The sequence below is a fragment of the Taeniopygia guttata genome, chromosome 4A, assembly GCF_048771995.1.
Source record: "Taeniopygia guttata chromosome 4A, bTaeGut7.mat, whole genome shotgun sequence".
In the NCBI taxonomy this organism is placed as follows: domain Eukaryota; kingdom Metazoa; phylum Chordata; class Aves; order Passeriformes; family Estrildidae; genus Taeniopygia; species Taeniopygia guttata.
In genome coordinates, this window is record NC_133029.1 from 6,897,731 (window position 1) to 6,913,467 (window position 15,737).

Consider the following 15,737-nt stretch of genomic DNA (forward strand, 5'->3'; position numbering starts at 1 on the left):
GCAGTGGCCAGCTGGAGATCCTTGTTGCTGGGAAGGGAAGGCACAGGGTTGGGATGCAGCCTGATTCACTTCTCCTCTGTGTGGTGCAAGCTCTGCTCCTGCAGCTCCTCCTGCCTTCCTGCAACACAGCCATTTTGAATGGAGACTGTGACCCCATGGCCAAGCCAGTGCATCCCTTGAAATCGTGTCCTTTTGATGGTGCAGCATGAAACTCAGCCTTAGCCATGTTACAGATCTGTGCTGAGAATGTCAGCTCTGATCCACCACCAAAAATGCCACCTGCCCTTGCAGCAATGCTGGATGGCCAATATCAGCCAAAATAATCCCCTGAAGGGCCTCTGCTGCCTTCTGCAAAATAGAGGGGACGCTAAAGCCTGGCCCTTGCTGCTCAGATGTACCCCATGGATGTGTGGCCTGAGCCAGTGGCACCTTTCCTTAGCTGCTGTGAGAGTGCAGAGGCTGTGTCTGACTTTTGCCTGCTGCAAAGTTGGGCTGAGGTTCTGCTGCCTCCACATCCCTCCCCATCACCAGCAGTTTCCACCTGGGAAACATGGGTTCAGTCTTTGACTGAATAACATCAAGGTAAAACACAAAAAGCTGCTTTGGTTTGGAAATAAAACTGATGCTTTGTGGTTTGTTTGCACCTAGCTGCTTTAATGTTGTGTTTGTGTGGCTACCTTCACTGGTTAAAATGCACCAACCTTGTCGTCTCTTCTTCTTTTGACTGAGCACCCTTTTGTCTCCCTTTCTTCCAGGGAACTGATTGCAAAGCTGAAGTCTCACAGCAGTTTTTACAGCAGCTTGCCAGAGTACATCTGCAACCACAGCTCTGCTGTTCACAATGACACCCTTTGCTGGAACGGCCAGGAAGTCGTGGAGAGGTGAATCACATCTCCCTTGCCCTCCTTCTCCTCCATCCTGCTTAGCTTTTGTAACCAGGCACAGGAGCAGTCTGACCAGGGCGTGCCTCCCTCCTTAGGGTCCTGTGCAGGGCTGGTGTCCAGCTGTGCTGCAGCTCAGATGGATGTGTGAGGTCTGCACGGACACAAGTGGTTGTGTGCTGCCCTCCACTGAGTTTTCTGCGTAGTGAAAACTCTGCATCCATGATGGGATTTGGTCAGGGTGGGTCAGAGACAGGAGAGCAGCAGCAGTTGGACACAGCTCCCATGGGAGAGTGCACCACACTCCTCTGGAGCAGCAGCAAGGGCATTGTCCTCATGCACTGCATGGGCTGGGGGTGTCTCCAGCCAGGCTTGGTGCCCTGGTGGCAGGACAGCCTGGTTGGGGAAGGTCAAGGAAGACATCCTTGTTGAATTTCTCCTTGCTGTGGCTCTCAGCTGGAGGAGGTGAGAACCACTGAACTCTGGTGGGGCCACTGCTGTCCTCTGACCACCTTCCCCCACCGAGTACTGGCCGTCCTCTCTGGATGGAGCCATTCCCACCAAGGTCCAGCCCGTGCTGTGGCTGCTTTGCCCTGCCCCACTCGTCATTTCAGAGGATACACTGGTGGTTATTAGGTTAACAGAGGCAGGCACATGCAGGATTCATACCATAAAGAGGAAGGAAGTGTTAATAGAAATTGAGATTTTTCTTGCAAAAAATGCCCCTTGGGAATGTTAAATAATGTGCAAATAGAACTTGGAAATGTTTTTTTGTAATTATACATAAATCTCCTCTAATCACTCTACTTTGCAAAGCATCCTTTGCTGTTAAGTAGTTTGCATAAGGGAAGAAATAGAAATAAAATCAGGAAGTGGTGAAATGTTGAGATATTAATTATGACTTCTTGATCAGTAACTTCAAGTGGTAATTAGCCTGTACTTGCAATACTGACCTGAAACACTGAATAGACAAAAATAGCATCAAACTCTATTAAAAAAAAAAAAAGGCTCAACATCTAAGATCACATGCTTAGTAAAATGTACACGTTGCCTAAGGAAAAATGTGTCCTCTATTGGTACTTATTTCTGAAAAATCTTGAGCTTCCATGCCTGAGACAATCAATTGGAAAGAAAAAGATTATTTCAATATTATCTCACCGATTGTTAATTAGAACTTCTAAAGCAGGGCTATAAACACTGCAGCTCTGCAGGGGGGTAGCTGGGGTGAGGTCTTGGCTTAGAACAATTCCCTGAGGTCACAGCCAGTGCCTTGGTCTGGGTCCTGCTGACATCACAGCTGGGTGAAGTGGTGGCAGTGGGAGGGTGTTGAATCCAGATCCTCCTGCAAATGTAAGTTCAGAGCTCTTTGCAGATCCAACGTGACTTCAGGTGATAGATGGCCTTCAGCTTTCTGCTGAGCATACCAGGGGACCGTTGTGGGCACAATGTGGCACATCATGAGGTGCCATGGCATGCAGGGGGGCAAGGCAGGGAGGGGATAAAGTCTGTGTGCATGAAGGGGGTACCAAGATTTCGGCCCCTGGCTGTTGGCTTGAGGAATAAATCCTCTGCTGCACTTGAAGAGCCTGTGCCTTTCCACTCCTCTCCTTGCCCCCTCTGATCTGTTGCACAGATGTCACCACCCCTGCCAGCCCTATGAAATATTAGTGACAGTTCCCTTACAGATATTAGGGATTTTTGCTGTGAGCAGGGAGACCTCAGCTAAATAAAGCTGAGCTAAGATAATGGTCCAGGGTACTCTTCTCCCAGGACCCACTAGAAGAATGTTTCAAATAGAAGCAAAGACGTAGTTAAAATGTAGTTAAAATGATCTCTACACTGGCTGCTTCATGTGCTTCCACTTTTCAGCTTGGCATCTCTTTCAGAGTGTCTGGGAGGATTCCTGAAAATCAGGAGCATGTAAGGTAACAGTGCTCGAGTGCCCCAAGCTGCCAGTTCCTTTATTTCAGTGTTTTCCCCAAGAGGGAGCCAAGCAGCTGTTCATGGTGTAGCAGCTCTTACCCGAGCTATTCTGAGAATGTGTGTTATGTACTGGAGAAATTCTGTTCTCCTGCTGGACTGGTGTGTGTCTGTTGGTGACCAGACTCCATCTTGCCACTTTTTGCAAGAAATTTGGTATAGTTTGAATACCTAGTACTAATTTCAGAGTGCTGTCCTGGTGCTTGTCCCACATATGTGGTGGCTTCCAGGAAAAAGGATGGAGGAGACGTGGTGGGATGGTTCCTGTGGCTGGAGTGGTGGCATGGAAGGGTACAAACTCTTTGCAAGGACAAGCAGGGGAGGAAAGGATGGAGTGTCTATGTCAGTGACCAGCTGGAGTGCCTGGAGTTCCACCTGGGGATGGAGGAGAAGCTGACCAAGAGCTTTGGGGTCAGGATAAAGAGAGGGCAGAGAGGTGATGTTATAGTCTAGCTCTGCTTCAGGCCTCCCAACCTGGAAGATTGGGTGGATGAGACCCTTTACAGACAGACAGGAGCAGACTCACGTTCACAAAGCCTGGCCCTCATGAGTGACTTCAACCCTGCTCTCTGCTGGAGGGACAACACAGCAGGGCACAAGCAACCCCTGGGTTCCTGGATAAACCAGAAAGCTCCTGCTGAATCTGCTGGTCAGATGAAGACCAGGGCAGAGTGGTGGTTGGCTGGATTCTATGCTTCCATGTGTTCCCATGCCTGGTGCTGCATGGGCAGTGGATAAAGCTGCTTGACCATTGTTGGGTCTGTAAGGTCAGTGTGAGCATCTGTATGAGCATATCCAGGATTTGATTGTGTTCTTGTAGGGACTGTGGCTATTTACCTCCTGCATTTCTAATGTAGTACCTGAGTGTTCATTAAGTTAGAATAGAGCCCTACTGATTTCTCCATTTCCAGACCTCCCTGTCATGACAAAATCTGTTAGTTATTCTAAGCCTTTTTCCTATAACATGTTAAATCAAGCCTGGAATAGAAACTTCACAGCCCTTGCCAGTGCACCCAAGGACTTGATAATACCAGCAGTGTGTGTCCTGTTATTTGATGCAAACAGTCTTTTTTGCACTCTGCAGTCCTCCTCCTGTGGTTTTTCTGGCTTGGTATTTACTCTGTCGTGTTGATCCCAGTGCTTTGTTACCCACAGGCAGTGAGAGAATTAAAGTTTCTCTCCTCCCCATGGACTGGATGTGCTCAATGTACTTCCACTGGGTCTCACTTCCCAGTTTGAGCCTTGAACCATCCCCTGTTTCCTCCTTGCCCTTAAGCCCCTCTCAGTTTGGGGCTCCAGTGTAATGCACCAGGCTGGAGTATTTTTTCCTGCTTTTAATCCCTCAGGTTTTTTTAACTGAATCTTACTTTGTGATCATTTCCTTCTTCACGTTGTTGGACGATCTAATGGCAAGAATTCATCCTCCTTCCCAAGATTTGATCTGTGATCAATGTTTGATTGTCATTCCTATTGTGGATTTAGGGACATGGTGCCTCGAAATGACTGCTTGCAAACAGTGGTAACCACACAAGAAAGGCTGATTTTTCTGTAATGCAGAGCAGTGCCTTGTGTCTTTTGCTGTGCCTTTGTGTGGTTGAAGAACATAAGCTGAAGTGGGAAGAAAAAATAAAAGGCAACCCCTGCTTTTCACACTTTTCAGAGTGTGTAAAAACACACTGTGCTTTTATGGGATGCCACAAAGGTTTGTAGCAAAAGCCACAAGTGGCACATTTCACCACTTGCAAAGAGCTTGTTGAGGGTCACAGTGCTTGGTGCTTGTGGTGGCTGGAGACCAATCCTGCAGGATCTTCCTCTCTGTGCATCCCTGTGCACCTCTTTGCAGCTTTCCTGGGCTCAGCTCCAGGCACTTCCCTGAGACAGACATGGTGGGTGTGCAACAGCTTAAACCTGCCTGAGTGAGGGTTTCTGTGATGCCCTTCCTTTCCTCTGTTTCATGCCCCAGCCTATACCGGACCTCCTGCTGGTGGTGTTAGGTGGTGAAATGTTGTCCTGCCTCCCTTATCCTTATCTCCATCCCAAGCAGAAAAAAAACAGAGGTTGATTCTTATCACTGAGACCTGAATGAGTAATTAGCTCATTTAAAACCTTCAGCTTAAGTCAAGTAGGTGTTGAGATATCAAACTCACCTCAGTTTCTATGGGAGCTCAGCGTTGGAATCTGAAGGGTGATTCGAACTTTGTATATAGTGTCAGGGTTTTGCAGCATTTAATACTAAAAGCCTATTAAATCTAGATTCTCAGAGTTTAGTAATCTGCTTACATGAGTATATTCTTTTGAAGCTGTTCTGAATAGACTGACAGCAACATCTGCCCACTGCAAAACTTGTAAGCACATTGAGCCTTACTGTTAGATACTGCCATTTCCAAATTTCTCAAGACAAACATGCACATTAATCCAAATAACCAGCATAACTCTTGTTTTCTTTGTACCAATTAAAAATTAATTTAGCACCTTGCCAGATTCTCTTCTTCAAGCTAGAAGTCTCATATTTCCCTGCTGTTGCCAGCGTACTGTGGTTTGTTTTAATCATACAAATCATAAACAATGAAAGCACAATTGGAAACAAGACAGAAAAATGAGATTCTGTAATTGGAACAAAGGAAATTCCATGCCAGCAATAACCCTTTAGTTCATGAAGGGTTTGGTTATTTCTGGCAGTGCTGCAAAATATCTGATCCAATGGAATCCCCAAAGAGGGGGCTGTATAACTTTTCAAGCCCATAAAACACAGCTTTGTAACAAGTATAAACTATAATGAAAGGATAGTAGGCAAATTCAGTGGGTTATTGAGTGGCCGTGATAGTTTCCAGAGTATTTCAGAAAATAAGATAATGAATCTTCCTCTATCCTGGTGCTTGGTCTCAGGTTTGGCCATTTTTTCCATAATCTATTTGTCTTGAACTGAAATAAGAATAGAGGGAGACTTCAGGCTATCAACTCCCATTGTTTTGTAATGAATATTTCAGTTTTTGCTGTTCCTTCTGAAGTCCCATCTCCCTGAGCCAGGGGATTACCTGAGACCTTGGGTTTATGACCAAGCCATCATCTGCAGCACTGTCACTGGCTGTAGAGCTTTGTGTGGGGCACTTGGGAAGAAGCAGCACTTCTCTTGGCAGGGAACTGACACAGCAGGATCTGAGGGGGCTCTCAGAGGCTTCCAGGTGTTGATATTTGGAAATCCAGCAGAAAATGGTTCTTTTTTAGTTAGGTGAGAACACTCCCCACTGAGAGTGTTGGATCCTCCTGGATGCTTTTGAAGCAGCTTGTTTGGAGCTGCTGGTGGTGTAAATTGACTGCAGCATCACAGCTCTGCAGTGACTGCAAGGACTCTGCAAGCAGGCAAACAAAGCCAGGGGGGCACCACACACCCCACCTCTCCCCTGCTTCTTGTGCTGCCATGAAACAGATGCCTTCATGTGGCCATGGGATAGTGGGGACACACAGCCCATATGGAAGAGAAGAGCTGGGGTGGACCTGCACCCCACACCAGCCCACGTCTGGGATGGGGTGTGACTGACCAGATGTCTCTGGACAATCTGTCTTTAGAGAGGAAACTGTCAGGGAAAGAATTGTCACCTCTTCTTGGAGGCTTGTGGGCACATCCAGGAGTCACACCCTGACTGCAGGGCAGGATGAGTGGGTTGGAAGCAGCTTTTCAAGTCTCTTGGCCCCCACTGCTGATGTGACACTGAGATTGTCTCACTAAACCAGAAATTAGCATGGTCAGAGAGTAAAATGTTGGCTTCACCACTGCAGCCACCTTTACTGACCTGTGAAAACCAGCTGGAGCTAAGAGCTGGGCTCATGTTAGGAGGAGGGGGTGGCAAAACTTCTCTTCCCTTTCTCCCTTTTTTCATTTCTATGTGGTAAGGACTCCATGTCACCAGTCCATATGATCAGTAGTAAGTCACGTTTTGAAATGCAGAGCAGCTTTGGGGGTCTGGGGGGATGTTGCTCTCTCAAACTCAGAATTCTTGTGCAGTGAAACCTCTGTGTTGTGTCTGTGTTGTGTTTGTCCCCCACCCACTCTCTCTGACAGGTATAATTCAGTGGACACAGATAGCAGAGAGAGCCTGTGAGGGATTCTGTGCTATTTAAACTGGAGATACATTTGAATAAATAATTTGCAACTGGAAGGCAGGCATAAATTAATTGTTATTTGAATGACATACTTACTTTCCATTTTCTAAAAGGTGTAATTCTTTATGTTTGACTTTCAGGATTACTTTCTCTAAATTACATGTCAGGCATTGCAGTAACTCACCTCAAAGCCTAGCAGGGCCGAGTAGGATGAACACACATCTTACACTCATTGCCATGTATTTAAATAACATTTGTCATCTTGTCTTCTTTGCTCTGAAATGAAAGTTTGGAATGAGCTGCATTTGGGCTGGAAAGACCAAACATTCACAGGATACATTTGTGGATGGTGGAGAGGAAAGGAAAGGAAAGGAAAATCCCTCAATTTGACAGCATACTTGGGCATTTATGTCTGGTGGATGAGAAGAAGCAGGAAGGGTCTGCAGTTGTACTCTCCCCACAGAAAACTTCAGATTATTGGTGTTTTCATAAGGTGGTTGTCTTTAAAGTTATTTTAACAAGGGCTGCTTATCAGCACGTTTAAAAACGTGACATTTGTGCTTGGAAAATACCACATCCCCAGCAAGAGCCCACACCCAGGGAGCCCAGGCAAGGAGATGCTGCTGACTGACGTTGAGACACGTCAAAGAGAAAAGTATTTTGGGCTTTGCTTATGAAGTGTGAGCCAGACCATGCTCATGTTGCGACACTGATACCCCTTTGGCCCAGAGACCCCCGGGGACCAGGCTGGGGGCCTTTATCCTCTGTGCATATTTGCTGTTCCATGCTGGTATCAGTCACTGTGGCAGAGGCACGTGGTGGCTTTCATGAGGTGGCACAAGTGTCCTGCAGAAGGGACTGTTTTATTGGCATAAGCTGAAAACAGCTTGAGATGGCTCAGAGATTACTCTTTTTCTGCACTGTCTGGAGAACATGGGAGGAAGGGGGTGCTTTGGCTTGTTTTCCTGTGAACCCACCAACCCTTCATCCTGGGGGGATGCAGAGGAGCTGTAAGGGTACATCCTGGGACCCCCAGCTTGTTGGGGTCTGCAAAAGCATCTCTCTGCCATATTAAGGCCAGGCTGCTTGGCCCGGGCTGCAGGGAGGGGTGCCAGCTGCCTTTTCCAGCTTCTCTGGCATTTCAGGAATGCAGGTCGCTCACTGAAGCTGCATTTCAAAGCTTTTAACCCTTTGGTTGCCTACATCCCACTGAATGTGGCCACTCCAGGCTGGTGCTGGGGCAGAGCCTGGCACAGCTGAGGGAATCTGGTGCCCTTCTTTTACCTGAGCACACCAGGAGGTCTCAGCTTGGAGGAAGTGTCCCTCAAAGCACCCAAGTCACACAGGACCGTGTCTCTGCCTGGTGGGATGTAGTGGGTCCCCATGCATCTCCTTTTTTGCAATTCATACTCAAAGATGTGCAGCTTTGGGCCCATTGCCTTGCTGCAAATGACTTGTGTAACGGTGCAAATGGTTCATTTTGGGTCAGGTATGTACCCTTGTATCTGGCCAGGTGAGAAGCACCAGGAGGTGAAACTCCATTTCTCCGACATTGCTGTTTTAGGGAGAAATCCCTCTGCTAATGCTTTCAGGTTTGCTTCCTTCTCTAGTAAACTTTTCCCCCTGAGAAGGCTGATCTGAGGTCCTCACAACCCCAGGAGAACCTTCTGGAGAACAGTTTCAGTCTCTGGACATGGAGTTATAGTATAGTATTGCTGTAGTACTGTGTTCCTTCCTCCTGCACTACGTTGTGTAGGCTACAGAAATCCTCTCTGGCAGCTGCTGCGTGGATTTCAGAAGGGATTTCGCCCACTCAAACCCAAGCTATTGTGTTTGTTTGTATAAAACTGCTTAGGAGAGAGATTGTGTTAATTTAGGGATGCACCAAGTGGGCTTGGTTCTGCTCTTGCTAAAACCTGTGTGAATTTCCTGATTAAATCTCTGAAACCACAGGAGACCTTTCAGCAATGTACTTCTGAGTTCCACCAGTGTTTTAAATTAAATGTACAGTGACACCAAAGATAGGAATTTCTTTGTCATCTTAAAACTCGCGCGTGCTCTGGATGTCTGCGTCCAGTCTCCAGATGTGTTTGTCAGGTCTGCAGGGTGGCATTCAGTGGCTGTGTGACAAACAAGCAGCAGGATTAATGGTTCTCCATGCTCCTGCAGGAACTTCAGCCGGGTTCAGGTCTGTGCTGCGGCAGCAGCCTCTTCCCACGAGATGGTGCTCGGAGCATGCAGGGCTGTGCCAGGGCCATGGGCACTGCAGGCTGGCCCCAGCCTGGCCCCTTCTGCCATCACTCAGCTTTAGCCTGCACCCAGGAGGGTTTGCTGACCTGGGAGCGATTGTTCCTCCGGTACAGCCGCGTTTTGTGCTTCCCAGGATAAGGCAGCTGTTAAAAAAAAGGTGTTTTGCAAAAAGCTGAGTCCTGACGGGAGGCCCCAGCATTTTGGGGTGTCGGGGTGCAGGGCTGGGGTGGCTGGGCTGGGGTGGCTGGGCAGGCAGCTGCCCCCGTGGTCAGGACTTGGTGGGGCTTGGGAGAGCCGAGCTGATGAATCTGTGATGCCTGTACCTGGAAAAGGAATTTACACAGGCATGTGTTCCTGTGCTATAGGAACAAACAGCTCCTTTCTCCTGTCCTTTTTCCTGTGTCCTCTTCAGTGCAGCATCTTGCAGGGTTGCCAGCCATTAATGGAGATACATATGGGGAATGCCTGGTGTTGGGGACCCAGCTGAAGGTGCAGAGAGCTCCTGTACATGGAACTCCTGCTCTGAGATACCTTGGAGTGGAAATCTGCCTCAGTTCTGTAATTAAACTATGTGAGTATTTCAGGTTGGGGCAGATTGCTGCTGCACCAGTAGAGATCTGGGGTTGCCTTTGCATCCCCACATGTCTGAGTAGATCTCATCCTCTAGTTTAGAGTTTAATCCAAGCCCCTGAGTATTCCCAAGCCCCTCTGTGTGCCCTGATAGTTCTTGTGGTCAAACGTTCATGCCTCTTGCTTTCTACACTAGCAAAGCATCCTCCCTGAGCTGGCCCCACCATCCCTCCTGTCTCCCTCCCCTTCTTTAAACGCCTGCTAAAGTCCCACTTTCTCCCCAAAATCCCTGTGAAACAGGCTGACTATGATTGCCTGAGCTTGCCTGGCAGCATCAGGATGGAAGATTAGCTGGGCAGGGGAACAGGGAGCTGATAGACAGGGAGGCAGCCCTTAGAACTGGTGCTGGGAGCTGGGTAAAAACATGATGTGTGGGAGATGAATGCAGGAAGGAAAATTCATGGTGTTTACCCATAGCACTGGAAAAACAGATGGTACAGTAAAGCAGACTGATGCTGGTGTTATCTCGGTGATCTCACTTTTGGAGGCTGTACCAGGGTTTGGTAGTGCCTGTTCTGGCTGCCAATTCTTGGAGATGAGGACTTGTTTTGTGCTTGCAGAGCACCACAGCCCATCACTGGGGCTGTGATGAGTGGCAGCAGCGCAGAGCTCCGTGTGCCCCGTGCCACTGCTGTGGCTGCCAGCAGGCTCTGGCCCAGACCTGAGTTTGAGTTTGGTTCTTGTCTTGTGCCGGAGCATCATCAGCTGTTTCCCAGGTCCTGAGTGTAGGGATGTGTTCCTCCAAAGGCAAATGTGCAGCAGTTCTGTCCCTCTTCCCCTCCCTTTAATCACTCTGGTACACTTTGTCATTCCATCAATCTTGCAGCAGGCGAATGTACATTTCTTTCCTGAGTGCTGATGAAAAAGCTGAGTGCAGCTTGGCCACCCTCCTCTGCAGAGCTGCCCTGGCAGTTTAATCTAGTCTGTGGGGGCTTTGCTGGCTCCCATGGTACCTGTGTAAATCAGGATACCCTGTGGTGCAGAGCCCAGCACTGTACCAAAGTCAAGGTACGTTCTGTCTGAGCAGTTACTTTGATCCCTAAGGCTGGATCTCATCAAAGACTGAAATCAGGATTGTTTGACAACACCTATTTTCCATTAGCAATGTTGACAGCATTAATTATATTCTGATGCTTTAATTCTTTATTACTGAAATCACACATCAGTGATAGTCATTATTTTGCAAGGGGGTTGATGTTATGCTAATCAGCTTGCAGTTAACTGGGTCATCCCACTCATTTTTTTGGCTGTGGGCACAACACTACTGCTCTTGTACTGGAGTCTCTGTGGTCTGCCAAGATTTATTTTAAACAAACATGAGCAAGCCAGAATTTCTGAGCCAGCTTTTTTAGGACTCTTGGGTGCAAGTTATGTGAAAATATTTATCTCTATTGTATACTGTTTAACATCTTCCTTGGTTACTAATGGACTGGAAAGGACTTCATTGTCCTCAAGTGATACAACTACATTATCTTGCAAAGTCAGAGCAAAAATGTTTATGGTAATCTTCTGTCCTTTCTTTGGCATTATTAACTGTCTTGTGCTCTCTGTTTTGGAAAGGATTGTTGTGTGTCTTGGGATTTCTTACGTTTGTACTGAACTTTAAAGATCTCCTCTCTATTAGCCCATCACATCATTGTCTTCTCTGTTCTCATTCCTACAGGTACAGTCCCCAGATCACAAGGAATGGAGCAAAAGCCCAGGCTGGCAACCACGAGGTGAAGGTGAAAGGTCCGGAGCCAGTGATCAGCCAGATTATTGACAAGCTGAAACACATCAACCAGGTTTGTTGCAGCTGTGCCCGCAGGGATGGCTCCGGAGTGGGCGGTTTCCAAATCAGTTCGGCCTCCCCCGGACTCTCCCTGGGCTCAGACAGACATCCTGGCTGGTTCATCTGCAGCAGCCCTGTGTGCAGAGCTGGTGCCACCCTGCACAGCGCCAGGCCCACAGAGCACACGTGCCTGGTCCTCTTGGATGCCTGCTGCTGTGGTTCTGCGTGCTGCAGCCTCCAGGACTCAGCCTGTGCCTGGTCATGTGTGGATGGATGCATGGCTGCAGTACAAGAATGCTTCTGCTGGGCATCCACACCCTTAGCAGTGGAAGTCCAGGAAAGATGGAGCTGATGGGGTGCCCTTGAGCATAGTGTGCTGGCTGAGGGTCATGTGGCACGTACCTGATGTCCCCTCTGGTTGGAGGGTTTCCTTTTGGTATTGCTCATGGCTGGCAATAAGGGTCACTTTTTCCTTTGCTGTAGCTCCTTGGGAATTCTCTCCCAGTCAGTAATGGGGCAAGTACTGTTGAATGGGGAAATGGCAGAGCTGGATGAGATCCTTTCTGCTGGGGAGGAAGCTTCCTTCCCACTGCCTCAGACCTGGCATCCTTCCTGGGACAAGCGGTATCTTGTCTCTACCCATTATGCCACACCAGGTTAGGCCTGTGAAGAAACCCTGCTGCTGCCAGGGAATGAGGTGGCAGCTCTGCAGAGCCTTCAGCTTGTGGCTGACCCTCCCCAGCACTGCCTTAGGCCACGGGGCTGGGGTCTGACTCTGGGCTCTGCTCACCCTGTGTGTCACAGAGCGTGGATGTCACAGTAACTCCCAGAGAAGGTGTTGCTCACAGGCTGGGCTTGCTGCTTTGCCGGGACGCAGCACTGGGAGCTCACAGGGCGAATCCTCAGGTGATGATGCTGTTAACACAGCTGAGCTGCCCCATCTCACCTCAGGGAGCTCTTCCCAGAGGGGGCCTTGCCCATGGTGGCTCTGGCACGAAGCTCTGCTGGGTTCCTGGGGTTAAGCCCAGCCGGGTGGGCTGTGAGGGCGGCTCTCTTTGGAGTTGCTGGCTTAGCAACTTTTCTGCTAACCTCTGCTTTCCTGCCAGGGACTGTTTTCACAGCCATTCCTGTTTAACCCCCGTGCCCTCCGAGGCAGGCATGCCTCATTAGGTGCTGTCTAAAGTGGGAGCAGGATGCAGCGAGGGATTCGGGGTCCCCAGGAGCACCCCACAAAGCAGGAGCTGCCACAGGCAGCGGCCCTGCAGCCTGCTCTGCCTTCCCACACGCTCCCTGTGCCGAGCAGTGCCATCTGCCAACAGCCCATCATTATTAGAAGGGGAAAAGCGGGGGGGATAGCATAATCAGCTCCCTATTAAATGGGGTAGAGGGCAGGCTTCAACCTGCAGGTGATAATGATATTTTGCCATTCACAGTGAGAAAGTTGCACTGAACAAAACATGGTTATTATGTACTTGAAACTGCTGACATAAAGTGGTTGTGAAATGCTGGCTGCCAGACTGGGTCAAGTTAGGTCTTTGCTGAACAGCTTGGGCTTCTGAGGAGTGGAGGTCTGTGGAGTGGGAGACCCTGGGTAAACACTGCTGTGCTCAGCTCAGCTGTTTGCAGCAGCAGCGTCTCTGTCAGCTGCTGCTCTGAGAATTGTGGTGAGGGGGTGAATATGGTCAGCTCAGTCACAATCACTTGTGATTGGAATGTGTTACAGGGGGCAAGTAAGCTGTTTTGGTTTGAACAGCATAAATGTAAGAGCCTGAAAAATGTCAAACCCTCTTGTAAAGCTGTGTTTGAGAAAGAGGAGGAACTGAATAAAATCAGGAGAAAATGGGAAGTGATTCATGCAAATTAATTACGAAACTTGCCCAGAGAAGCTGTAGCTGCCCCATTCCTGGACATGTTCATGGCCAGGCTGGATGGGGCTTGGAGGAAACTGGTCTAAGGAAGGTGTCCCTGCCCATGGCAGGGGATTGGAACTACATGATCTGTAAGATCCCTTCCCACCCAAACCAATCTGTAATTCTGTTATAAGATTCTATTCTTATAGAGGATCTGTAGTCACTGGTCAGTAGCTTATATACCAGGCAAGCAACAGTGGAGGTTACTTAAATTTGGGATTTGGGGTGCCAGAGCTTACCATCACACTTATTTTCTTGGCTGAAGGGAGTTTTGAGCTCTCTTTCACATCTGGAATGCATCTTGATTGCCAGAGAGTATAAAATGTGGAAGGAGCAGCAGCTCTGGATGAATTACAGTTGTGTCTTTCAGGTGTTGGCTTCAGATTTGGGAAGCAGTGGGAACTCCTGAGCTGGAGAGGGTTGAAAATCTCCTTATCCACCAAGCTCAAGCCAACAATGGTTTTTAAGGATTTTCAGACATCCAGGATCTTTTGGAGAAAAGACCATCTTTGTGGTGCTCAGAGCTGTAAACTGGTTTCCCATGTGACTACCTTTAAATTATGAATCTTGTACAATGTTGTGGCTTCCTCCCAGTGTTTTGTGTTAGACATACAGCCTGGATTTTGTGGGTGTGTGCAGACTCGGAACCGTGCTGTTTGGTTCAATTTTCATAGAGATCCACAGCTTTTATTTTTACTTGGAGATTTTTGCTAGATATCTGTAATTTACTGATGACTTCACCTTTATTCCAGGATGCTCATGCTGCTGGAAGTGTCTGTTTATTCAGAGTTGTGTGTACAAATAGTGCTTGCTCTTTAGTTCGTGTCCTCTCAAACCTAATTTGGGTAAATGTACACACATTCACATGAGAAATTCTCATCAAACGTTTGCAGTTTGAAATGAGAGTGGGGTTTGTGCATTAGAATTAAACTCATGGGGATTGAAAGAAGTAGAGAAAACCTAACCCAGAGGAAAGGGGAAGGGAAAGTGCCCAGACTGTATTTTTTTGCTTTGAGCACCTATCAAGCTAAAATAAATAAATGAAAAAAACACAGTGCCTGAGCTGTGTGCTGTCTCAAGGCAGCCCTTTCTGGATGAGTCCCCCTCAGTGCTGTCTATTCATCACATCAGACCATTTTTGTTTCACTCAAACGTGTGATTGTGGCTGATGCTATTTTTTGTGCATTGGTGGGTGAGATGCTTTATTATTGCCATATTGGAATTTTTTTTCCCCCAGTTCTGTTAGATGTCTACCAAGTTTTGATTTGAGTTATTTTTGTTGTGTGCCCAGAGGCATGAACAGCCCATCCATAAATATTAGCATTGTTATCTCAGCTGGGAGGCTAAGGGTCACCTTCAGGAAAATGAGTTGGAATTGGTTCCTAACTTTTATTTCCCAGAGTGGATGGGGTCTGTTTCTAGCTAGAAGGGTTTCACTCATCCCTTGAGTGAAACTATATTGAAACTGAAAGGTTATTCAGTGTCAGCACAGGGTCTTGCTCAGATTTTTTGTGGCTTGGTAACATCCCCAGGCAGAAAGCTGTGTGCAGGGTGAGCCATTTCCTCTGGTCACTCCATTTTCCTCTGGCCACGGAGACGTTGGAGTGGCTGACAGATGGGGATGAGCTTCAGGTTTTAGCAGCTATGGCTGGAGGTGGGAGGTGTGGTGACACATGTCCCATGTCCTGGGAGCCCTGCCACACTGGTGACCTCCTCTTGGTCATCCTCCTCCACGGAAGGCTCTGGAAGGAGAGAGTGATGCTGGTGTAAGGATGCAGCAGGGGTCTGTGGTACCAAATTGGCTGATGTGACACTCCTGGTCCTCCCTCCTGTCCCTGCCTGTCCTGAAGTGACTTTTAGGTCCTTTGCAGTGCCTATGGGGCTCTGACACTGTTGCAGCAGATGCCTTACTTCATCCTTAATGCCACTACCTCTTTAGGCTTGTGCCCAGTTGCAATCACTTTTTTATGCTTAGGTAAATCCTGGTGTTTATCATAGTACTGCCTCAAGGAGGAAGAGCATAATTTTTTAAGAAAAGGAAGGAAAAAACACACCAAAAATTAATAGTAAAATCCATAAAAGGAAACTTAGCTGGAGAAGATGTGTCTTTACAAAATTGAATGGCCTGGAAACATATTGTACATTTCCAGACACTCGAGTTAAGGGCTCATTTAGAATATTTCAGATATACTGGAGTTTGACAGTTCTTTGGTT

The 15,737-nt window shown here is 47.9% G+C and overlaps 1 protein-coding gene across 1 annotated transcript in view; it reads left to right on the plus strand.

The window, feature by feature from the left end:
• GPC3 (glypican 3) overlaps positions 1-15,737 on the plus strand; it is a 140,470-nt gene that overhangs the window by 86,569 nt on the left and 38,164 nt on the right. The window contains exons 5-6 of the mRNA XM_030272529.4: positions 756-881; positions 11,506-11,626. Coding sequence (XP_030128389.4) covers positions 756-881; positions 11,506-11,626 — 247 coding nt within the window. The remainder of the gene's footprint in view (positions 1-755; positions 882-11,505; positions 11,627-15,737) is intronic.